The 23,361-nt window shown below is 45.2% G+C and overlaps 3 protein-coding genes across 3 annotated transcripts; 2 read left to right on the plus strand and 1 right to left on the minus strand.

Moving 5' to 3' along the window:
- Nucleotides 1-43: 43 nt before the first annotated feature.
- Nucleotides 44-8,791, minus strand: pus10 (pseudouridine synthase 10). The gene is made up of 18 exons (XM_084464920.1): nucleotides 8,743-8,791; nucleotides 8,101-8,241; nucleotides 7,370-7,720; nucleotides 6,933-7,019; nucleotides 6,610-6,644; nucleotides 6,292-6,406; nucleotides 5,828-5,889; nucleotides 5,419-5,464; nucleotides 4,605-4,669; nucleotides 4,246-4,331; nucleotides 3,719-3,844; nucleotides 3,515-3,571; nucleotides 3,295-3,371; nucleotides 3,067-3,122; nucleotides 2,756-2,873; nucleotides 2,335-2,477; nucleotides 1,520-1,619; nucleotides 44-924 (listed from the first exon to the last, which is right to left on the minus strand). The coding sequence occupies exons 2-18, from the start codon at nucleotides 8,224-8,226 to the stop codon at nucleotides 886-888; spliced, it is 1,689 nt and encodes a 562-aa protein (XP_084321046.1). The 5' UTR covers nucleotides 8,227-8,241; nucleotides 8,743-8,791; the 3' UTR covers nucleotides 44-885.
- A 61-nt stretch (nucleotides 8,792-8,852) lies between these two features.
- Nucleotides 8,853-15,941, plus strand: cct4 (chaperonin containing TCP1, subunit 4 (delta)). Its single transcript, XM_084464909.1, has 13 exons — nucleotides 8,853-9,137; nucleotides 9,544-9,596; nucleotides 9,695-9,784; nucleotides 10,069-10,177; nucleotides 11,181-11,445; nucleotides 12,042-12,171; nucleotides 12,920-13,059; nucleotides 13,526-13,622; nucleotides 13,836-13,946; nucleotides 14,408-14,538; nucleotides 15,024-15,258; nucleotides 15,510-15,623; nucleotides 15,800-15,941. The coding sequence occupies exons 1-13, from the start codon at nucleotides 9,020-9,022 to the stop codon at nucleotides 15,812-15,814; spliced, it is 1,608 nt and encodes a 535-aa protein (XP_084321035.1). The 5' UTR covers nucleotides 8,853-9,019; the 3' UTR covers nucleotides 15,815-15,941.
- Nucleotides 15,942-16,838: 897 nt separating this feature from the next.
- Nucleotides 16,839-22,595, plus strand: fam161a (FAM161 centrosomal protein A; the record flags this gene model as incomplete). The annotated part of the gene is made up of 7 exons (XM_084465391.1): nucleotides 16,839-16,994; nucleotides 18,319-18,596; nucleotides 18,971-20,179; nucleotides 20,499-20,666; nucleotides 21,224-21,323; nucleotides 21,767-21,903; nucleotides 22,259-22,595. 7 exons carry the CDS (start codon nucleotides 16,839-16,841, stop codon nucleotides 22,593-22,595), a joined length of 2,385 nt encoding a protein of 794 aa, XP_084321517.1.
- Nucleotides 22,596-23,361: the final 766 nt, after the last annotated feature.

The following is a 23,361-nucleotide window of genomic DNA, read 5'->3' on the forward strand; positions in this document are numbered from 1 at the left end:
GACTCGTTCTAAACATCAATTTTATTATATTACAGCTCAGCAAGCATGCAACCGTTCACACTCCGGTCCACATAGAACATTGCCTTCGATCAGATTCAGGGCATGCTTGGTTTTGTAGTCCAGTTCTCATGACATTGTTAAGGACTGGAATCATTTGACTCATTTCACACGCATCAGAGTCGAGTTGTTTATTGATATGCATGCACCGTACTGACCACACTGGCGTACTGACCTGACAGCAGACTTGATAACAAGCTTTGAGGAAGGACAAAAAATGTGAAAATGAGTGCTAAACTCTGTTGCAGCTGACTTGGCAGTGTGGCCCCAGTGAAACGTTTGTTTCTGCGTTCAGCACTGGTCTCCCTAATGAAGCGAACATGTTGTACAAAAAAAGGTACAAATGTAGAGTTACTAAAACTCAAATGATGCAACTAAAGTCCTGGCATCTACTTGAGCCACTCATATCAAACAAACTAAATAATCCTAACTAATCTTAAACCCTGTATATGTTGCTCACGACCATAATTTCTCTCCTCTCTCGCAAAATAATCAGGCCACAGAATTGATGTCCATATGGCATCTTTTACACAAACCTTGATGTACTTTGAAGCTATGATTAAGTTATCTGCATCCACAAGAGGAACCGTACACTGAAACACAGGACAGTGTCCTCTCAGGTGGTTTTGATTGGCCCAGGTTTGTGCCTTGTGACATCAGCAGGCACTTACTCCGAGCCAATCAGAGGCCGTGGTTGTATCGAGTGCTCTCCCTGTAGTTTGATTTTAGGATCTGAATGCAATGTTAAATAGATTGAACAGGAGGTGGTGGTGAAGGGTCCGTTGTAGCAGGAGGCCAGGCCCTCATCTGGTCCATGGGATGGGCTGGTCACTCTGGTATGGCGGGGGGCCAGTCCACATCCACAGACTGAGGAAACAAAACAAACAAAACTATTTTTGTAATCAAAACCAAATCCTTCACATTTAATTCCTCAATGAAACAAGGAGTTTGATCTTTAAATAGGCAGATGTCTGAGGCTTGTTTAAGTTTCACCAGATAGATGTTGAGAACTTCTTGAACCTATGGTAAAGACTATCTTTCACCCCTAACGCTCCAAGTTATTGCAGAGCGAACAACCGCTCAAAACGAACCGCCCGAAAGTACAAAACTCAGGCAGCAAGCACTAGCCACAAATAGCGATGAAATGCTTGCGTCCTCAACAATGTAAACATAAGAATAGGTGAAATCATAAATGATACTACTTTTTACAAGGAAAATAAGATTAAAAGCTCTGAACAACTTTCTATAATAACTAGTTTCAAATTATTCAACTTAATTAAGTACGAACTTAAAGGGGCACTCTCATGGTCAGCTATTTTCTGATATAAGTACTGCTTCATAAGAGTGTTCTGAAAAATTTTAAAAAAAAAAAAATCACATTCTCAACATCATGTCCCGGAAAGTCCCCACAAAACCCCTGGCCAAGTGTTTCTCCTTTGAACATAAATGATAAGAGTCCTACCTCCACATCCAACTCGAGGATGTCTGTGTCCATCTTCAGCAGCTGACACAGGTTAGGCTTGGTGCGGCCAAAGTCTCCGTGCACAAACTCCTTGATGTAGCTGGTCCTCCATGTTAAGGTCATGCACCGTCCTCTGTAGCACCTCACAAAGTACATCAGAGAGCCATCGTCCTCCAGTGGAGGGAGGTTTCACCATCTCATCAAGATATGCCCTCACAACATGGGCTTATGATATAACAAATGTACATTATGGACTAACTAAAAAAGGTTTGTAGTTTGTTAGTGGTTTGACTCCCAATAGGGGAGTCATTATTTATCCCAAGAGGATAAATAATAAAGACATAGCTCTGTGCCATCTCAACCCCAGAAGTTCTGCTATAACAAAGCAGGACTGCTGGAGCTGAGATTAAGATGCCCCTTAACCTCTACCTGCTCCTTAATGGCATGAGTCTATTAACACTGCAAGTCCCTTTGGATAAAAGCATCCCCTAAATGACTGATTCCCAAGCGGGAGTAGCGTACTAGGGGGTAGGGGAGCAGGTTAAGATTTAGATTTGTTACACCTTTAAAACAAAACTGACAAAATATATTGGCAACATTGGTCAAATATTATAAACATTATGTAAACATTATATATCTGATCAATAAAACGAAGACCACAAATAGAAAAGTACACCTCAGATTATTAGTTGAGGCTGAAATTAATAAATAGTCCAAAGTCCCTGCAGCCAAATGGACACGTTAACCCAGGCAGTCCCAGTGTCCCCCCCCCCCCGCTAGCCCCCGCCTGCAGAGCCCTGGGGCTGGGAGGATACGTGCCGGCCTGGGTCTTGAGCCGCAGGTAGAAGTGGTGCGGGTCACGGAAGCTGGCATTCATGCTGTGGATGACGCGCTGCCGGACCGCCAGGGCGCGCCGGTGCAGGACCCTCAGAGGGGTCTTCTGGTCCAGGGTCAGCTCCTGCAGGTCATAGGTCAGAGGTCAATCCCCACGACGTCCTCCTCACTAAGATCTGAACAACTTTCTCCTTTTCAAAACACCAAATCCATTATCTGAGATAAAAGTGTCATCCAGAGGTTTTTGACCCGTGACACATTTGTTGCGTGTTGATTTTTGTCCACGTCCATCTCTTACATCGTTTGAACCCAATCAACATCTGCCAGTAATAGGGCTTCAAGGTTTCCATGTGAACAGCCGGGTTTCTATGGAAACCGAGATTGTGTGGTGGTGACGCTCACCTTGATGTCATCAAGGAAGATGATGTCGTCCTTCTCGATGGGCTTCTGGGTCCAGACCAGCGCCGTGTAGGACTTGGTCTTCTCCTCCTCGCCCTCCTTCATGTGGCCCATGCACTCCCTGGGAACACACGGTCAGGTCACTGTCAGGTCTAGACCCATATACTCCATGGGGTCTGTGGGTCTCAGGTCTATGGATCTATATTTTAGTTTGGGGGTCTGGGTCTAAGGGTGACTCTGTCTTTAGGGTCTCTGGGTCCAGGTGTGTAAATAGGGACTTGGAGAGGTGTAGGTGGTCTAACGTCACTCCTCACCTGGTGACAATCTGCAGATCCCTGACAGCGATCTTGTCTGAAGACGTGTTGATGGTCTGGAGGGTTACAGGGGCAACGTTTCAATTAGCTTGGTGTGTGTGTGTGTGTGTGTGTGTGTGTGTGTGTGTGTGTGTGTGTGTGTGTGTGTGTGTGTGTGTGTGTGTGTGTGTGTGTGTGTGTGTGTGTGTGTGTGTGTGTGTGTGTGTGTGTGTGTGTGTGTGTGTGTACCTCCTGTATTTGCTTCATCTCCGTCTTGGTAAATTTGAAGCGATGAGGATTCAGCATCTCCATGGCAAATGGACGTCCTGCCAAGGATATGACATCATCACAGTACCACTCAGTGATAGGATAATAAGTAGTTAATATACTCATCATAATAAGTATTTAATATATTATTATATTATTATTATATCTATTAATAATTATAATGGACTTTTCTTTGTTCTACCTTTTCCAAGCGTCCGAACATCCACGTCCTCTCTCCCGGAAGAGGAAAAATTGAATCCTGGAAACATAAGAAGTTTATACGCTTAATAACCAGACGTCCTCAGAGACAGTTACGATAACAACATTTACATTTATGTCAGAAAGCAAAATAGGCTTTTAGCTCCAGTGGCTTATAAGTGCAGTGAGGGATCGGGGGGGGGCTGACCTTTGGACCGGAAGGAGCTGGCAAGGGGCTCAGCGATCAACTCCTCCACAGACGACTCCATCATGCGGCGTCCGTCGATGATCCAGGGGGTCTGGGACAGGCTGCGGGAGTACTTGTTGTACCGCCCTGGACGCCGCATGGGAGCAGAAGGTGAAGAAGAAGAAGAAGAAGAAGAAGGTTACCTCATCAAGCGTGGTCTCACGGGCGAAGGCCCTGTATGTATGAGTGTTTCCCCGGGGAAACACTCATACATACATACAGAGACCAACCAGAGAATCAACGACAAGAAGAAGAAATATGGTTTTCAATCCAACAAAGAATTTGAAAAAGCAACATCTGAAACATGTATCAGAAACGGAAATCCCTCTCCCTCTCCACACATCTGAAGCCTCTGCCTCAGGTGTTCTCGCTCCCATTGGCTGAGATACAAATATTATCTTTTAACACATCCAATGTGGTGTTGAATTGCATTGTGGGTGATGTAGTAGATCAGCTGTTTGGACATGGTGAGTTTTGTAGGATCGTACCGGCCACGTAGATAGACGTGTGCAGACACTGGATGGCCTGCGAGGTGCAAATGCTGGTCGGCCGGCCCGGGGGAGTTGGGTAGTGTCTGAAACCATGAGGAGGACAATAGAAAACCATCTGAACAGTGGGGACCAATAGATATACAGCTGAACCATGAGGGGACCAATAGAAAACCATCTGAACAGTGGGGACCAATAGATGCACAGCTGAACTATGAGGAGACCAATATAAATATAACTGATAAATGAGTTTATCGATAGAGATACATCTGAACGATAAGTGCTGAATAAGGAGTTGCTCAATATAAATATATCGAAACAATGGCCCGTTAAGAGCCCACCAAGAGTGTTAGGCTTACATGAGGAACTTGCTGTCGGGGATCTTCTCCAGAGCTTTGATCACCGCCGCTCTGGTGAACACCGACTAGACAAGATGATCAACAAATGCACAGTGATGTCAACACATGCACAGTGATGTCAACATACACACAGTGATGTCAACACACACACAGGGATAAACACACACGCAGTGATATGAGCTGCTATGGTTATTCAGGGCTGATCTGGACGCAACTCAGATCACAGCTTCAGGAAGGTCTGTTAACACTAATAACATACTAAATGGATGCACTACCATTCTATCCTGGAAATACAGACCCACATCTAGAAACCTATAGGGTCTGGCAACGAGTAATGAAAATGGCTCAACTCGCGGGGCGGAACCAAGCATGCATTTGAAAATATCACTGCACGCAATTGGATAACACTACGACCAATCAGAAGAATACAAGGGGTGATGTATCCAGACCAGCGGAGCTAACCTATAGATAAGACTTGCCGTATCCGATCGGTAAAACAGCAACGCTTTTGGCCCGCCTATATCAGATACACCGATGTGATTGGTTAATGTTCTGGGCCAGGGGAATCGGGGAGCGAGTGTATTGCTCGTTCCCAGAGTGACTGAGCAAGCAAATTCAAATTGTGCTCTCACGAGAACTCAAGGATTTCAAGGGTACTACAATTCCACAACCATAGTTAAATAGTCATTTTTATAGTAGTGTATAAGTAGTGTTGACATGAACGCTCATGCATTGTTTCAACTTTAAAATGAAAGTCATGAAATTCAGTGAATCCTATCTATACAAGAGAGATGGGATTCAAGTTTGAGCTTACATCTTTGTTTTTGGTGGGTCTGAAGCAGTCCGGGCATGTTGTTGCACTGGAGAAAACAAAGGGAAATATCCATCAGATCATGATCCTCTGACTTCAAATTCTGGTCACGGAGAAAAAAAAAAAACATTCTCACCAAGAGCATTAAAGATGAATGAATTTACCTTTTGCCACTGGAGGGCAGAAAATGACTGCTTATACTCTAAAGGAGCATCATAAAAACCACTCCACACTTTTCTGCAGTTTTATCTGCTGTCCTGTTTCATGAAAACTTGTTCTGCTATATCCTTAGTACATGTGTCTGCAAACCTTTTGAAATCATCACTAAACAAACATGATGCCACAAAATTGAACAGTTGTAGAGAAGAAGGTTTATTCCCTAGATAACTTTCTTTCAGTGGTCAGGACTCACAGGAAATGGCAGTCGCTGTCTGTTGGGGTGTGTTTGAACTCCATGCCAACCTCAAAAGCACTCTGAAAGATGTCCAAAGATGACACAACATTATAGATTGATTGCATTGGTTTTTAACAGTCTCCATTTCTGTCTACACCATAAGCACATCAGTATTGACCAACGTCCAATTGGCAACAACTCGCTCAACAAGAAGAACAGGAAGGAGTCAGGGTCTTTGCCAGGGCCCCGACATGGAAATGGGAATACGGTTTGGAGTATATAAGATAAGTGGTGATAAATGATAATTTCAGAATTGTCACAGCAGACAATACAAGATAGTTCAATAACTACAAAGCGCAAAAAGGATAAAACTACAAACAAAAAAATATTATACATTCACAATAAGAGTAGAAATGCAGATGCAAAGATAAATGTAAACATAGCGACAGTTGAGGTAGAGATTGAGAGTTGTGTAGCATTACCCTGGTGACCACGGACACACCCCCCAGCTCCGTGGCGATGAGGCCCTGCACGGACCACTTGAAGGCTTCCTTCAGCGGGATGATGTCGTCCTTCACGCGGGTCATTATCTTCTCCCTAGCGGACAGAAAGGGCATAACCATGATCAGATCCTGATCCCTGTACTGATAAAAATAACGACACAATAACAACAAAAATAATGCTAAAGGCAATACAAATATATAAATATTTACATATGTACAAAAGGGTTGAAGAAATTTGGCAAAAGCCACGGCAGAAACGTTCCCACGTTCGCCTGATGGAGCTGTACCAAAACATACCTCATCTCCTTCTTCACGTGGAGCCAACAGGAATGCTGAGTAACATAAAGCACAGAAAGAAAGATCCTCCACATTAATGGCCTTGAAGAGATTAAAAAAAAATTAATCGTGTGTGTGTGTGTATATATATATATATATATATATATATATATATATCAGATATCAGATATATGTCAATCAGATATCACATGTACAGCGTTATCTTCTCAATGGTGGGGGGGGGGCGTTGGTTTGGGTGGTATCAGTCTCACTGTCTTCTGATGTCTCTTTACAATTCTCAAATCTTACCAACAGCAGCCTAAAGTTTCCCTTTGACCACTGACCTCTCGGACACAGAGCTGGGCGGGAAGGGACACCGACAACAAGATGGTGTCAAAGTGGTAGTCCTCCGTCTTCACTGCCTCGGCCACCTGTACACAGACACCAACCAATCAAACCTGGAAGTCGTATGCCTCTGATTTCCCTCCATGTATACACAACATTTGGTCCCTCAATCCAGATGGCTTCAGATTTTTTCTTTTTGTAATACTCCCAGCCACACATCTGTACTTTTTGTCGCCAGAATTAGGGTAAGCACTTCCTGATATGCATAGCTGAAAATGTGAATGTTCTAAATACATTGGATACAGTTCTGGATTTCTGTATCCAGTTATTCAAAAAGCTGGAGCATCAAAGAGAGATTGTGCAAGCCCCTCATCTGTCTTGGGAGACTATATATGTCATGTGACCCAATAGGTGAGAAGTTGTGATTGGACCACACCTTCCTGGCGTGATCTCTGCTGCAGTACTCCTGTAGGACCCCCAGGCAGACCACGCAGTGGCCCGGTGCTGGTGCCGGCGGCGGCGGCGGAGCCTCAGCATCTTCAGAACCAGCAGAAGCCTCTGGGCCTTTCAAGCCATCGTCCAGTTTCATGCGTTTCTTCGGCGGGTCGTCAGACGGTTCCATTGCTGTCCTGGTTCCCTCCTCGCTCTCGTCCTCGCCCTGCTTGGCTTCTGTTGCATCATGGGATTGGTCCCCTTCTGCTGGATGTGGTTCTGGTACTGCTGTGGACTCATTTGGTTTGTTGCTGTCCAAATCGCTGACAAAGTCCTGGAGTTGCTTCAAGGTGTCCTAGATGGAAGTGTGGACAAAGAGAGACACCGATCACGACATAGCAGAGCTCTGCGATGTAGCTATGCGCTGTCTGCCATGTCTGCTATGCTGCTTCTGGAATGATCCAGGTTGGCTGTTGAACATTTTACGGCAGTTCTCTCACCGGATTAACAAAGTATTACCCCTTAAAAAGTCATCGCTAAACGTCATCAACAGGTGGCCCCCTTTACAGACATATATATGTACACATATACCTATATATGTACACATATACATATATACCACTATTTTTTTTAAAGAACAAGTAGCCTCCCACAATGGTGGCGAGGTATATGTGCTAGCATTAGGGATCGTCATTAGTTTGAGCTGTGATGGTTCTGTGCTGCACAGTGACCCACCTGGACGGGCTGCCTGTAGAGGGACTGCACCAGCACGCAGCAGAACCGAAGGACGCAGCGAGCACAACAGCCGGCAGAGAGCAGCTTCTGGACTACCGGCTTGTCCTTCTCCTTCAGGGGGAGCATCTTCTCAACTGAGCTCTGGAGAACATATAATCATAACACAAGGGCTCATGTTTCTGTAGCTCATACGTCCAGCAGTTTGTCCATGTTTTGGTTGGCAACAGGCATCACCTACACTTCTTATACTCCAATAATATATGACCAAAATATATGACCAAAAAGATTAGCTCTGAACAGCATATAATCTCGCATATACATAAATAAACATCGTATTTACTGATGTTTATGATGTGAAGTGATGTGTATCGATGTGCCTTGTTGTGATGCACCTACCAGATGTATTGTACAAGGCAAATCTACAATACCATCCCTATCCAAACCGGTATGAGGACACTAGTTTTGTCGTTCCTAAAAATATTCAATAAGCCAAGATATGAACTAAAGCACCATTATCGCTATTCGCTACATGTCAAGCAATCGGTTTTCTTTCTAACTTTATCCATATACGTTGCTAAGTATCAAACTATACATAGGTCATGTAAAAATCGAAGTAACATGAAATCAGAAATTATTTCCTACTGTCTTTTTGCACCGGGTTTGCTATTCAATCAATTTGCACATGTCAGCCGCATGGCATATTTCTAGACTACTAAAACGCGTCATTGCCGAGCGCCATACACAGGCGGGTCCTTTCACCCGGCGAGTCGCGGCTGACAGATCTGGAACCTTCTTACGGGCCGGGAAGTAAAAAATAATCCAACCGCATCCGTAGCAGGGAAGGAATATCTTCACTTTGGGGTACATTTGACCCAATCTATAGGGTTTAGTTATCAATTCTAGACAAATATCACTCACGATGCCCGAAGCAATGATGGCTCCCAGAGCCTCCAGTGGAGGCAAACACAAAGGAGGGGCGTACGTGGATCGTGACAAGCCGGCCCAAATCCGTTACAGTAACATTTCTGCAGCAAAAGGTACAGTTTTCCTTTGATTACTTAAAATGTCCTTACGGCGTTCGGTGGACTGCTTGATACGAGGCCACTGGTCTATGCTAACCGTACAGTCCATGCTCATCAAGTGATGCTGTTACTGTGCAAGATGCACATGACTCGCCCCAGATCCAACACAGAGACTCGCCCTGTTTAGTGTTGTAGTACTTAACGGTCTCTTTACGGTAGTTTTTTTTAACGTTATTTAAAATGCTCACTTGTATACCATTAATGCGTTTGAATCATTTGACCGTAGGCGGTAGTGTCATTCAATGAATAAGACCTGTGGTGGTGTGACCACTACGATGACCATAAAAGGATGCCCAATGACGCTGCATTTGGGTGGTTCTGGATGGAGATTAAACTATCCACTTGTGTTTTTTTTTTATAGCTGTCGCTGATGCCATCAGGACTAGCTTGGGCCCAAAAGGGATGGACAAGATGGTCAGTATAATAGTTTAACGCTCATAGACAGCCACTAGCTGGAGCATATTTGCAAGACTGTCTACAAGGGGAAGTTAACTGAAAGTGTTGCGTTTCAGATCCAGGACGAGAAGGGTGATGTCACCATCACGAACGACGGAGCCACCATCCTGAAGAAGATGCAGGTGCTGCACCCTGCAGCCAAGATGGTACGTTCCCTACTCAGGGCCAACCCTAACCAGATTACAATAATTAAACTCTAGATTCAGTTATGGCAAGCCTCTAAATCTTTGAAGGGACAATGATTTGGATAATTGACACCACTGGCTTAGTAGTAGACGCTAGTGTTCACTATGGTAACTACATGGAAATCAGGGCTTCTTTAGGGTCACGTTACTTGACACAAGGGTTGAATGGCAGTAGAAGATAAGTCTATCCATCTTGTGCTTCGTATCTGCCTTGATGGATCATTTAATAATGACATGTGTTCCAGCTGGTGGAGCTTTCCAAGGCGCAGGATGTAGAGGCTGGAGACGGCACCACCTCGGTGGTGGTGATCGCCGGAGCTCTGCTGGACTCCTGCTCCAGGCTGCTACAGAAAGGTACACAGTCACAACCACTGCAAAATTAATCTCACCCCTCCTTTCAAGCCTTCCTCGAAAACCCCCTCTCCCAAAACACATGACTAGCTCCGTAGCTTTAGGTATTTCTAGCCTTGTGGAAGACTCCGGGCATGCTAAATGATTGCACCGAAAGTGCACACAGAGCATTTGATTTATTGATTCCTCTCAGGATGTTCAGGGAAGTTCTACAAATACGACAAAAAGGCTAATTTAACCAGTGAAGTGGAGGAAATCCTAAACATTTCCCTTTACATTGAAATTGTTAATCGATGCAGCACTCCCATTTTGTCTTCACAAATACTTATGATCGAATAAAATGGACAGGATTTGTTTATATGTTAGCTTCCCATCTTACTACCACTCTCTGACTCTTCGGGATGTGTGGCTACTGAAATGGGATACAGAGACTTTCCTTCAGTCTGACTGGGTGTAGTGGCCTCCCTTCCACTACCTCTAATGACACAAAGGCACACATATAAATGGAAAAGCATATATTGAGAAATATGTTTTGCCACTCACTTAATACATGAAGTAGATTATATATTATAGCTTGTGGATCACCAGGAATGGAAAAAACAATTCCCTAATTACCAGCCTGTTATTATTAACTAGGTAGAGATATTTGGTGTAAGTGGAGGTGGAGTTCATGATGAAAGTAGTTGAAGTTCTGGCAGTAAAAAAAGACAATCTTTTTCTATGCTTGTTAGGTGACCTTGAGTGTCCTGAAAGGCGCCATATAAATTAAATGTATTATTATTATAAAAACATAAAATTTAGGGCAAATTAATTTAACCTTATTAAAGTAAGGATAATATTTTCATATGCATGTATACATTGATGGCGTGTGACAAAAAACATGCCAATTCTGAAAAGGGATGTGACCAAATTTGTTCGGATGACATTAAACAAAAGTTATTCTCTGCCACTTACAGTAACAAAGTGTGAGGGGTTAAGCATGTTAAATATTTGACTCTGTCTGCAGGCATCCACCCCACCATCATCTCTGAGTCCTTCCAGAAGGCGGTGGACCGCAGCGTGGAGATCCTGACTGAAATGAGCTCCCCGGTGCTGCTGAGCGACCGCGAGACGCTGCTTAACAGCGCCACCACCTCCCTGTGCTCCAAGGTGGTGTCGCAGTACTCCAGCCTGCTGGCACCCATGAGCGTGGACGCCGTCATGAGGGTGATCGACCCCGCCACCGCCACCAGCGTGGACCTGCACGACATCCTCGTGGTGAAGAAGCTCGGGTAACTTCGCTTCATGTTTTCTATGTATTGCATTCTTTTAATTCACACAACGGCATAAATTTTTTGTACATTTTTATTTAATATGGGTAAATTGTGACATTTTGTCATGTGTATACAAGAAGGAATCTTTTTTTCTGGACTACCATTTCTTTGTGACAAACCCTCATTAGTCTCTTCTTGTATACAGAAACTTTTTGTGAGTTCTAAAGCTGTAGACCATAACCTTATTTTTATAATCTAATAATGATGGTAATTGAATGTTATGGGAATCATAAACATTGAAATTGTTAATTGAGGCAGCACTCCCTTTTAAGTCTTCAAATATACTTTTGATCGAATAAAATGAACAAGATTTGTTCATATGTCGGCTTCCCGTCTTACTACCGCTCATCTGACTCTCTGGGATGTGTGGCTACTGAAATGGGATACAGAGACTTTCCTTCAGTCTGACTGGGTGTAGTGGCCACCCTTCCACTACTTCTAATGACACAAAGGCACACATATAAATGGAAAAGCATATATTGAGAAAAAACATTTCTCTGCAACCTTTGTGTTTAGCTGCCAATTGATTGATGCAACCTACTGTTTGTTTTTAGAGGGACCATTGATGATTGTGAGATGGTGGAGGGCCTGGTTCTGACCCAGAGGGTGGCCACCAGCATTACCCGTGTAGAGAAGGCCAAGATCGGACTCATTCAGTTCTGCCTCTCCCCTCCCAAGACCGACGTGAGTAGCCAAGCTGCACACTCAACAACCACACCTAACGACTTCCTGGTCCCACTGAACTTAGTCGTACTTAATTAACTTGCTTCATTGATTTTTTTTCTTTGGAAATAATTCAACATTTCTGTTGACATGTAGGCATGCACGTTTATATGTTGGCTTCCCATCTTACTACCGCTCTCTGACTCTCCGGGTTTCATCTCTGGTTTCCTCCCGATACGATATTTAAATCGATTCATTGGACAACGATACAATATTTGCCAATATCAAAAGTCTGCTACGATACGATTTCAATTTGATTCAGGGGCCTGCGATCGCTATGAGACGATATCATATGCCCATTTAACACAACCTCTTACATTCACATCAACTCACAAAAAACAACTTAATTATAATTTCATCATTTAATTTTCTTTCATCATTTAATTTGCTTGCCTCGTTTAACTGGATACGTGAGCGGCTTGGCACACTTGTGCAGAAATACTATCCACACAGATAGGTTGGGAATGGTCAAGGAGATTGTCAAAATAAAAGCATATAATACAGCAATATGCATCGTTGTTTGGGCGTTGCATCGATGCAGTTGGATCGTTAGCCAATCAATCGATGCATTGCTCTACATCGATGGATCATTACACCCCTCCTTCACATAGCGACATTAGTGGGGACCTGCCAGGGCAGGTCACTAATCTCTATGCAGATTCTTGTCTGTGTTTAGGAATTGGCCTTTACTTTGTGTGTGTGTGTGCAGATGGACAACCAGATCGTGGTGTCTGACTACGCCCAGATGGACCGGGTCCTGAGGGAGGAGAGGGCCTACATCCTCAACCTGGTGAAGCAGGTCAAGAAGTCCGGCTGCAACGTCCTGCTCATCCAGAAGTCCATCCTCAGGTACACAAAGTACACAGTTCACACACAGCCCACACACGCATACAGCCACACGCACACACGTACTACCAAACTTACATCACCAACAGTCCATCCTCAGGTACACACACATGGCCACACATACTACAACACTCGCGTTAACGAAAATACGCTAGGAAAGACATGCACACACACACTATTGTGCACAAACAAGCACTAGAACAGTGTAAAGAATAACAATTAAACATGAATTCATTGGCTGCACTATCTTTTATCTTCTGGTCCATCTTCTCTAGGTAGTCTACAGACTTGGGGTGGTCGGTCTTCTCTAGCTAGTCTACTGACTTAGGGTGGTTTATCTTCTCTAGGTAGTCTAGACTTAGGGTGGTCTGTCTTCTGCAGCTAGTCTATAGGCTCACAGGGGTTTATCTATTCTGGGGTGTCTTGACTTCGAGAGACCTGACCCTTATGCCAAACACTTGTTCCACAGAGACGCCATGAGTGATCTGGCGCTGCATTTCCTCAACAAGATGAAGATCATGGTGGTGAAGGAGGTTGAGAGGGAGGAGATCGAGTTCATCTGCAAGGTGAGGTTCTCCACTAGCTCGCTAGGGGAAACAAAAAGGGGTGCCCGATATGCAGATTAGATGTGCCTTCTCATTACTGACCCCTCTGGCCAGTAAGTGAACTGCAGCGTGCTGCATTTCAAGACCTTTCGCTGCTTTATGAGAGGGGTGGTGCTTGGCGAATGAGATGGGTGGTGCATGAGAAAAATGTTGTTTCTACGTCCTTGTCTCCAGACCATCGGCACCAAGCCCATCGCCCACATTGACCAGTTCCTCCCTGAGATGCTTGGCAGCGCTGAGCTGGCTGAGGAGGTGCACCTGGATGGCTCCGGCAAGCTGGTCAAGGTACGGCACAACCAATCAGATCACAGGACCTCAATGAGGGGGAACAGCAGCACATTATAGATATGGATAATAAGATCTACACTACTACTACTACTGCTGGTGGCTGGGTTGGAGAGTAAGTAAGTAAGTAAGTAAGTAAGTAAGCAACCGCCACAGATACCGGATGTGTTTGTATTTTGACCAGTGCATTTGTTTGATTATCTTCCGGATGGAGAATTTAAACAAGATTCTTCTAATATAAACTGCCTACCATGTCTTTAATTCACGATTTTAACACTCAAAAGAAAACCAATCAACTCTAGAAGACTAACAAGAGATAACTTAGGACCTCTGTGTATTGTATTAAAAGGAGCTGATGTAGCTTCTGGGTGTATTGTATTAACATGAGATGGAGTAGCTCCTCTGTTTTGTATCAGGATGGTGTATTGTATTAACATGAGGTGGTGTTGCTCTGGGTGTAGATCACTGGCTGCAGTAGCCCAGGAAAGACAGTGAGCATCGTGGTGCGAGGCTCCAACAAGCTGGTCATTGAGGAGGCCGAGCGCTCCATCCATGACGCCCTGTGTGTGATCCGCTGCCTGGTCAAGAAGAGGTACGCCCCCCCCCCCTACAGCCGAGGAGAGATGGCCTCTTTTCACTTCTATTGGGCAATTTAAATTAATCCTGTTGTCTGTTTAGAAAGTATTATTTTGCTCACGATTAACAATTTGTTATCACACACCTTATCAAACGTGACTTGCAGGGAATTAAGGGGATTGTCTTTGAGGAGATGGTAGGGGTTAGGCTCAACTTGCTCAAGGACTCAGCCATGAGGGGTTCAAACTAGTGATCGACGGATATATCGGTCGGTAGATATTGTCTGCCAATATTGGGGTTTTACGTGTATCTGCTGATTTCATTAAATTTTTTCTTATTTAATTTTTTCTAATTCCTTTTTTAAATTGAGACCCTTGGAGGCTGTGAGCCACAACGTTCACGCTAATATACCCTGCAGCGTCTAGTTGGGCCTCTTGATGGTTTCTGATTGTTTCGGTTAATTACAGGTGAGTTGGCATTAACTTGTTAATCGGTCCCCAGAGCCCTGATTGCTGGAGGCGGTGCCCCCGAGATCGAGCTGGCACTGCGGCTGGCTGAGTACTCCCGCACCCTGGGGGGCATGGAGGCCTACTGCGTGCGTGCCTACGCCGACGCCCTGGAGGTCATTCCCTCCACACTGGCAGAGAACGCCGGCCTCAACCCCATCTCCACGGTGACAGAGCTCCGCAACAGACACGCACAGGGGGAGAAGACGGCCGGCATCAACGTCCGCAAGGTCAGTTCCTCTACTTGCCCGTCCTTGCGGTACTATGGTTGAGCTAACCTTCAGTGTTTTGTGCGCTTTCGGTCTGTGTTGGAGCTTTGCATTGCATTTTGCATTGCATTGCATTGTCATCTTAAGATAAATTAATCCTTTTCAAATGGTTTGTTACATTTTCCCCACACATGAATGAGCTGGGAAAGCCGTCCGGTAGCGGAGCTCCCTGTGTTCCGGTGTTGATGCGCCGCTGTGCTTTCTCCTGTCAGGGTGGGATCTCCAACATCCTGGAGGAGCTGGTGGTCCAGCCGCTGCTGGTCTCCATCAGTGCCCTGACCCTCGCCACCGAGACCGTCCGCAGCATCCTCAAGATTGACGACGTGGTAAGACACACGCGCACACACACACACACACACATTAACACAGAGCTGAGGACTGTGGGGAAAGCACCATCACAGGAGCTTAAAGGGTGGGGGTGGGGGACTGATGACGTCTGTGAATGTGAGGTCCTGTATGATAGTGCGTCTCCTAACCTTGAGGTGTGGTTCTTGTCCCGCAGGTGAACACCCGATAAGAGGACAGTTACTGAACTCACTGAAGCCTGCTCGGACCGCAAGGAACCGAGACCTGTTTGTCTTCACGTCCTCTTTAGTTGTTATGTTGCATAATTAAATTAAAACAACAGTTCTTTTTTGACACTCCTTTTCTGTGTTGTTTATATACATGCATGTGGCTACACTAGATCACTGAAACTGTAATAAGATAACGTATGGTCATGTAATAAAATGATTCCACCATGTCTCATTTAGCAGACCCTTTTATCAAGAGGCTTTCAAATGAGGTTGACAACCATCGATGCATTCGGAGTAGCTACAACAAATTAAAAACACTTAACTGCTACATATGTGTTGCATGCATGGGTTGTCAAGTTTTTTGTAACACTACACACTCATTTCAGGTCTCATTGATCTTCTGAAATATGCTGGTAGTAAGTGTTAAATATGGTCCCAAGTTTGTCTTGCGGAAGCTCATTCAAAATAGAACTTTTGAAACATCACTGAAGAATAATAATTAAGAAGTTCATAAAGCATTTAATGTTTACTTTACATTGTAGTCCTGTGTATTTTTGTAAAGATTCTGGAATCACTTGTGCATGATATAATAAAACTAATTATGAGGAAGCTCATGCCATACAATATTACAATGAAGCAGATTATAAGGAAATTACTGTAGTTTTAACTGATAATTGAGTAATGTTTTGGAAAATGAGTTGTATTAAACAATTAGGCCTACTCTCAAGGATTATCTAAACACTGCCTTATTTGCTGTGGGGTTACGTTTTAGTATGTATGTTCCCAAAATACAATTTTGAATAAAACAAGTGTCAAACACGGTGCTTGGGACTTTACAAGTACAAATGTACGCATTAAAAAAGCCTTATCTTCCTGAAGTCCAATAAGCGCTCATTCCCCTGCGCCTGCGCGTCGCTCGGTTGCCAGGGACGCACATCGGGGGAGCGTCACAGATCTTAGTCAAGGATCTTTCCGTTTCGACTTGACCCAATAACCTCCATAATCAATACATAACTTTTCTAAACTATGACAGACCCCCACCGGACCAACCTGTTGGTGACGTCTTGCTTGAAAATGCCGGTCGACCCGCACAGGAAGACCCCGCTGCCATTATACGAGCGGCAGAGACTTCTGCCCCGCGCTGACGAGAATATGGACAAACGCGACTATGAGAAGGAGGAGGTACATTTATACGCTCTGCTTTTTGATAGTTTAAGATATAAACACCTGTTCTTTAGTAGTCCTATATAGAAACTATATTGTTTTGTCGTCAACAATGAGCCTGCTATTGGCATTGGACAGACTCTAGGAGGTGACACCATTGGCTGCACGGGATTAAGAACATTCCATGGATCTGGTCTACGATGATGGGCATTTCAGACTCGTTAAGTAAAGGAAAGGCAATTGGATCAATTAAAAACATTAATCATTTTATTTTAAATTACCATTAAGGGGGCGGGGGGGGGGGGGGGGGGGATTTGACTGCTGAACCCCTGGAATCTCCTTGGCTTATTACTGGCTATGCCATCGTAAATATAAATGATCCCTCCATACCAACATTTTCCTCATTCTTTTACCCGGGAGCTGGACGTTGGACACGTTATGAAATCACAGTTCTTTTACCCTAAACCCAAACATGACGCAGAGAGACAGGCAGGCACAGGAGACGGTCGGCCATATGGTCAATAGGCTTATGGTCCCTGAAGCCTCTTGTAATTACCCCCAACCCGTTACACATGCACGCACAAACACACACATAGACACACATGCACACAATCGTGCACACACACACACACACACACACACACACACACACACACACACACACACACACACACACACACACAGCCGCACGCATGCACACACGCACACACGCACACACACACACACACACACACACACTGGCCATTTAAACCACACACATAATCTAACTAAATAATTTGAGTATGTTCCTGTTTTCAAAAGTAAGTGCAATGGCAAGTTTGAATAAGTAAACAAACAAACAAATGAATGGTCAATATTGTAGTTAATATTGTAAAATATATAGTTTAAATCCTTTTCTCAGCAGGAAGTGAGGTTCAGGTTCAGATCCTCACAACTGGAAGCTATAGTCATTCCAGATTGAGATCATCCCACCCAATATACATCCATTTCAGAGATGGATTCATGTTTATGCTCTCTAACACATAAATGAATCCCTAATTAACTCAATGAAGCCAAGCAAGGATATAAGATCCTTGGCGCTCTGACAAACATCATCCACAGCTTAAAGGGCCCTTCCATTTACTGGTCAGTCATCAGAAGCCATTTTAAAATCTACTAGTGACATCACAAATGGGACTTTCTGCCCAGATTTATGATGTGTAAATGAAGTCATTGATCAGTTGCCTCCTTCGTGGAATGCACCAACTGGTAGGCTGGAGTTGGGTCGAACCATCGCACTTCTGGGTTCATTTTAGAAAAGTAAATTGCATCTGATGTCATTTTGAAACCTCTGACCCTCCAGATGGAGTTCTCAGACACTGAGTATGAAGAGGAGGAGGAGGAGGAGGAGGAGCAGGAAGAGGTCCATTTCGGGCCAGACTACAGAGCCTCCGGTAAGGGAGATCACCCCCACCTGCGGGAGATCTTCTTCTCCAACCAGGAGTACTACGGCAAGCTGGAAGAGCTGAAGCGGGCCCACCTGCGCACCATGGCAGAGCTGGAGAACATGTACCGCAAGAAGCTGCAGCTCAGCGGCCTGGCCCCCCAGCCGGACCCCCGGGACCCTGGCACGCAGAGCAGGTACGCTCTAGGTTAAGTCATTTAGCAGACTATGCTTCTTTCCAAAGTCACTTAGAAGTGAGGTTGAAAACTATTGTACTGACAGCGATATATTGTTTCACTTTCTTACGACAAATGTACTTATGGTAAGTCGCTTTGGATAAAAGTGTCCTAAATGTAAATGTAAATGTAAAACATACAAACAAAATTGGAGAAGCTACAAAACCTATGCATATTATGTGATTGTAAGAAAACTAATAGTGTTTTTACTGTTACACTATGCATGTTTGACACGTGTGTTTTTATTGGTGCACTATGTGTTTATAGTGATACTACGTGTTTAACATTCATACTATGTGTACAATGTGCGTTTACTGTGCTTGTATTTCCATCAGGTTCCTTTGTGCCGATCCAAATTCAGGGATGTCATGTGGGCTGAGAAAAACTTGCTCGGCCCTGGAGCTCCGCAGGGTCTCTGGCCCCTCGTCTGAAGAAGACGAGGGGGCTGGGAACGAGGAGGAGAAAGGCATGTGCTCCTCACCCAAGGCGCACATCCAGAACATGTGGCTAGACTTCAAGCTCCACCCCATACAACGCCATCCCTCCTCATCCTCCCTCCACAGTCTGCCGGGTGGAGGAGACCGGAAGGGGAAGAAGGACAGCAAGAGGCGGAGCCACCAGGGGGAGGAGGACAAAAGGGAATCATGGCGACACCGTGTGACGGTCCCGCAGCCGTTCGCGATGACCAGGCGTGAGGTGCAACGACAGCAGAGTGGCGTTAAGACCCGCTCTGAGGTGGAGCTGGAGAACGTGGAGATGCGTCGTCAGCTGGAGGAGCTGAGCGAGTGCCAGAAGACGTTCCGCGCCAGCCCCGTGCCCGCGCACGTGCGCCTCACCCTCTACGAGGAGCTGCAGGAGCAACCCAAGCGGAAGCACACGGAGCAGCAGCGGGGGCAGAACCTCCGCATCACCCCCAAGCCGTTCAGCTTCCTGGAACGTGAGCGGCGCCGCAAGGAGCAGCGGGAGCAGCAACAGCACCAAACCTCCTCCCAGCAGGATGTGAAGCCCTTCCGGGCCCAACCGGTGCCCAGGGCAGTGTACGCGGCTGCGGCGGGGGAGCATGCAAAGGAGGAGCAGCTGTACCGCTCCATCAAGATGCAGATGAGGGCGAAGGAGATGCTGCACAGCTCGGCCATGCCCCCCAGCATGTTGGCCCGCAGCCTCAGCCAAAGCAAGAAGAGCAAGGAGCCTGGTCCCGGAGAAGGGGACTTCTCCCACAGGCCCAAGATCAACGTGGACGTGCCCGACTTTGACGCCAAGCACCGCCTCTTCAGGCAGCACCTGGAGAGCCGCAAGGAGGTGCGGCCGGTCACCTCCTGCGAGCCCTTCAACCTGAGGACGTCCCAGATCGCCTCCAACCGCGACCGCATCCTTGCCAGCATGGAGAAGGAGCAGCGCAGTCCCAAGCCGACCCGCTGGCCTTACGTGTCGCCCCGGGCACTCCACACGCCCACCTCCAGTCTCTGTTCCTCCCTTTCCGGGAGCCTGGAGCTCCTGCCAGCCAAGGTCACTGACGCCTCCAAGAAACGCCAGGAGGCTGTGAGGTATCTCCAGAGGTTCACGTCAGGGGTCCCATCCGCTTAGACCCCCGATCGGCGGCATTGTTTGCCATGTAGACACCCTAGTCTCCTGTAGCACTTGTCTTGTGGTGACACTGCTATGGATGACCCCCCCATATGTGCCTCCTCCTCCACTCCTTGTAGACTGAGTGTCACTATAGCCTCCTTATGGCTCGTGAAACGCCTCCTTCACCTCCTTTAAGACTGAACCTCCTCCAACCACCTCAATGCCTAATCCCATCAGTACCCTCTGCTCCTCTCCCACCTCCTCCTCATGTGACCAGCCTGTCTCCCCCTCGAGCAGAAAGGCTCTGGAGGAGAAGAGGAGGGCCGAGGAGGAGGAGGAGAATGGGCGGGAGAAGAGGAGGCGGAGGGAGCGTAAGCTGCAGAAGGTGATCTTCAGCCGTGCCCAGGCCAACGACCCCCACCAGGCCCTCTCCCAGACCTCCCCGGCCAAACTTCGGGAGTTCAGGTAGGACCGCTTGGAGCCAAGTCAAGTATCTCTGCCCTTAGTACTAAAACACCAAATAAAAATAATATAAGCCTAAGAGTCGTATAATCTGGGCCTGTGAAGCCCTTTAGGACTGTTACTTTGATTGAGAACTAGACTAATAAAATAGACTAGAAATGTAACAAAATATTGATCTAATGTCAATATAATAATAAAATATTCTCTACATGTTAGATGTTAGATGAAGATGAAGTCTTATTTTTGTCTTTGATTGAAAATGTTTTTATTTGCCTGCTTCAACCAGAGCTGCTTCATGGCGAGCTGGAGGTGGCGTGTGGGTGCTGGTGTAGATACACCTCTGGGAGTCTCCTCTGCATGTCCAGACTAATTTAGTAGTCGGGACATTCAATAATAGGGACGTGAACAAACAGCAAAACTGCTGATATGGATAATCAGAGAAAATATCCATTAGGGGTGGGCGTTGGGGTGGCCAATCATGGGCGATGTCTTCTTTGGGTGTTGGGCAGTGGCCACCCCAGGCCCCCTGTGGACACGGCCCTGCTCCTCTGTTCTCCCAGGAAACAAGACCTCCAGCGCAAGAGGGAGTACCAGCAGGAGATCAAGGAGATCCAGGAGCGCGTGAAGGAGAGACCTCTGCTCCTGGAACAGGTGGCGCAGGTGAGAGGTGACAGGACCAGGTGGAGGGAAGAGGAGGAGAGCTTTCAAACGCAGAACCAGGGGGAAAAACCTGTAACTTCCCCCTACGCTGCTGCTTTTGCCTAGCTTTGTATTAACAACACACATTAGGGACTACGGATGCAAATTAACAACTCTATCAACTCTATCCTCTATAAACAGCTATAATCCGGCATGTTTACAGAGATGTTTAAACATCAATGTTCATTAATGTGCACTGTCCCTATTCAAAAATAAAGCATTTATTATTATTATTATCATTAACAATATATTTACAATATTTATTACATAGCCAGATAAGACTTTATTGCATAACGTAATACAGACCATCTATACTCCGTTGGGTAAGATAACAAAGAGTCATAGAATATTGTAGATATATTATAATATTGTGTGGGATCACTAAAGGTTATCTCTGTCACCAGAGGAACGCCAAGACGGCCGTGGAGCGGCGCTACACTGAGGCTCTGCGTGGGTGTGGCCTGGCGGACGACTTCCTATCTAGGACCGGAAATGGTTCTCCCCAGTCTGCACGCAAGACCTCTAGCACCTCCAGATCTAGGTATTTGCTGTGTTAATGGGACATCATTTATCACCATAAATGATGTCCCATTAACATCATGGGTTAACATCATGGGTGTGATGCCCATTAACCTTTACAAGATTTAAATAAATCAGCCCATTAGTGACCATCCACTGGTTAGGCTTGTGGTTGTAGTTCTATCCATCTTACATCTAGGTGAACAAAATAAAGGCACTATGAAACACAGCTGTCATCCTGATCATCTTCTTAGGCACTTTGTATTGCTGTTTTGCATGAAATGTACCGTGTAAATAAATTTTGATTTGACCTAATAGGTCAAATGGAGAGGTATTCTGTTGATCTGAATTTTGAAGTTTGATTGTTTTTTTCTTAGCTGCAACTCCGATTCTCCTGTTGGCTGCCGGAAGAAGTTCCTTGATGTACACAGCTTGAGCTCAGACCTCGCTGGAGGAAAGACCAAACATGGAGAGGAGGATGAGGAGGAAGAGGAGGAGAAGGGCAAGGGAGAGCGCTCGGTAAGAAGTCGCGGGGAGGACAGTATCCACTCAGCCGATGAAAGCTACCATTACTCTGACGACCAGGAGAACTTCTCTGACGGTGAGGAGACGTACTCAGACGACAGCGAGGAGCAGCTGGAAGAGCACAGTGACAAGACTAGCCTGCATGTAGAAAACAGCAGCACATTAAACAAGGCAAGCGATGAGAACTAGAACGGATGGGTTTCATTTGCAGTCAAAGGAAAGTGAAACTAGCTAACTGATGCAAGGTAGGAAAAGGCCATAAAAGTATTATTTGATAGTGTTGAAAGGAAAAAAACATTTAATTTCATTCAACTATGACATACATGTATACATTTGTATGAAAACCTTCAAAGGTCATTTGTGTTTTTGTGTCAGTTGTGGTATACTTTTTTCACTGTTTTGTGTTTAATTAATTGCAAGGATGTATGGTTACATTATTTTTTTCCTAAATTCCCATGGATTATTGAGCAAGATCTAAAATATAAACTTTTTACTTGTCGAACAGTCAATCATATAACAAATACATTTGAGTTTGTATTTGACTTAGTACATTCCCACCATCACTTTGTATTTATTGTGAAAAATGTAAATAATAAAAATATTAATTCTCGAGGCCTTTCTTATATCTTTGCCCATTGGAGTGCTTGGTGACTAATATTATGAATAATATTTCAGTAATAATAAGTGATTACATTACAGATATACCTTTATTTTAACATTCTATTTTTTATCATTATAGAAATTAACAAATAATATAAAAAATGCTTAAAACGTTAAATAAATTAAACCCAACTTGTGGGTGCGTCCAAGCAAGGACAAACACAAACACATGGCGTTCTCAAGAGAGACGGGGGCGGATTTAATTTGATTGACTGCTCATTTGGGCCAATGAAGAGCCGGCTCTGGATAAATTGCTGCACCAATCAAACTTCGGAAAGGGGCGTGTACCTGGTCC

The sequence above is a fragment of the Micromesistius poutassou genome (assembly GCF_964030765.1).
Source record: "Micromesistius poutassou genome assembly, chromosome: 3".
In the NCBI taxonomy this organism is placed as follows: Eukaryota; Metazoa; Chordata; class Actinopteri; order Gadiformes; family Gadidae; genus Micromesistius; species Micromesistius poutassou.

Bases quoted from the DNA above. Each gene is read 5' to 3' on its own strand.
- pus10 (XM_084464920.1), bottom strand. From the start codon at position 8,226: ATGCTCCCCCTGAAGGAGAAGGACAAGCCGGTAGTCCAGAAGCTGCTC. The intron at 5,465-5,827 runs GTGAGTCCTGAC...TGTTTTCTCCAG, and splicing joins GACAGCGACTGCCATTTCCT to TGCAACAACATGCCCGGACT. The intron at 2,478-2,755 runs GTGAGCGTCACC...TATGACCTGCAG, and splicing joins TCTTCCTTGATGACATCAAG to GAGCTGACCCTGGACCAGAA.
- cct4 (XM_084464909.1), top strand. From the start codon at position 9,020: ATGCCCGAAGCAATGATGGCTCCCAGAGCCTCCAGTGGAGGCAAACAC. The intron at 13,060-13,525 runs GTACACAAAGTA...CTTGTTCCACAG, and splicing joins ATCCAGAAGTCCATCCTCAG to AGACGCCATGAGTGATCTGG. The intron at 14,539-15,023 runs GTACGCCCCCCC...ATCGGTCCCCAG, and splicing joins CGCTGCCTGGTCAAGAAGAG to AGCCCTGATTGCTGGAGGCG.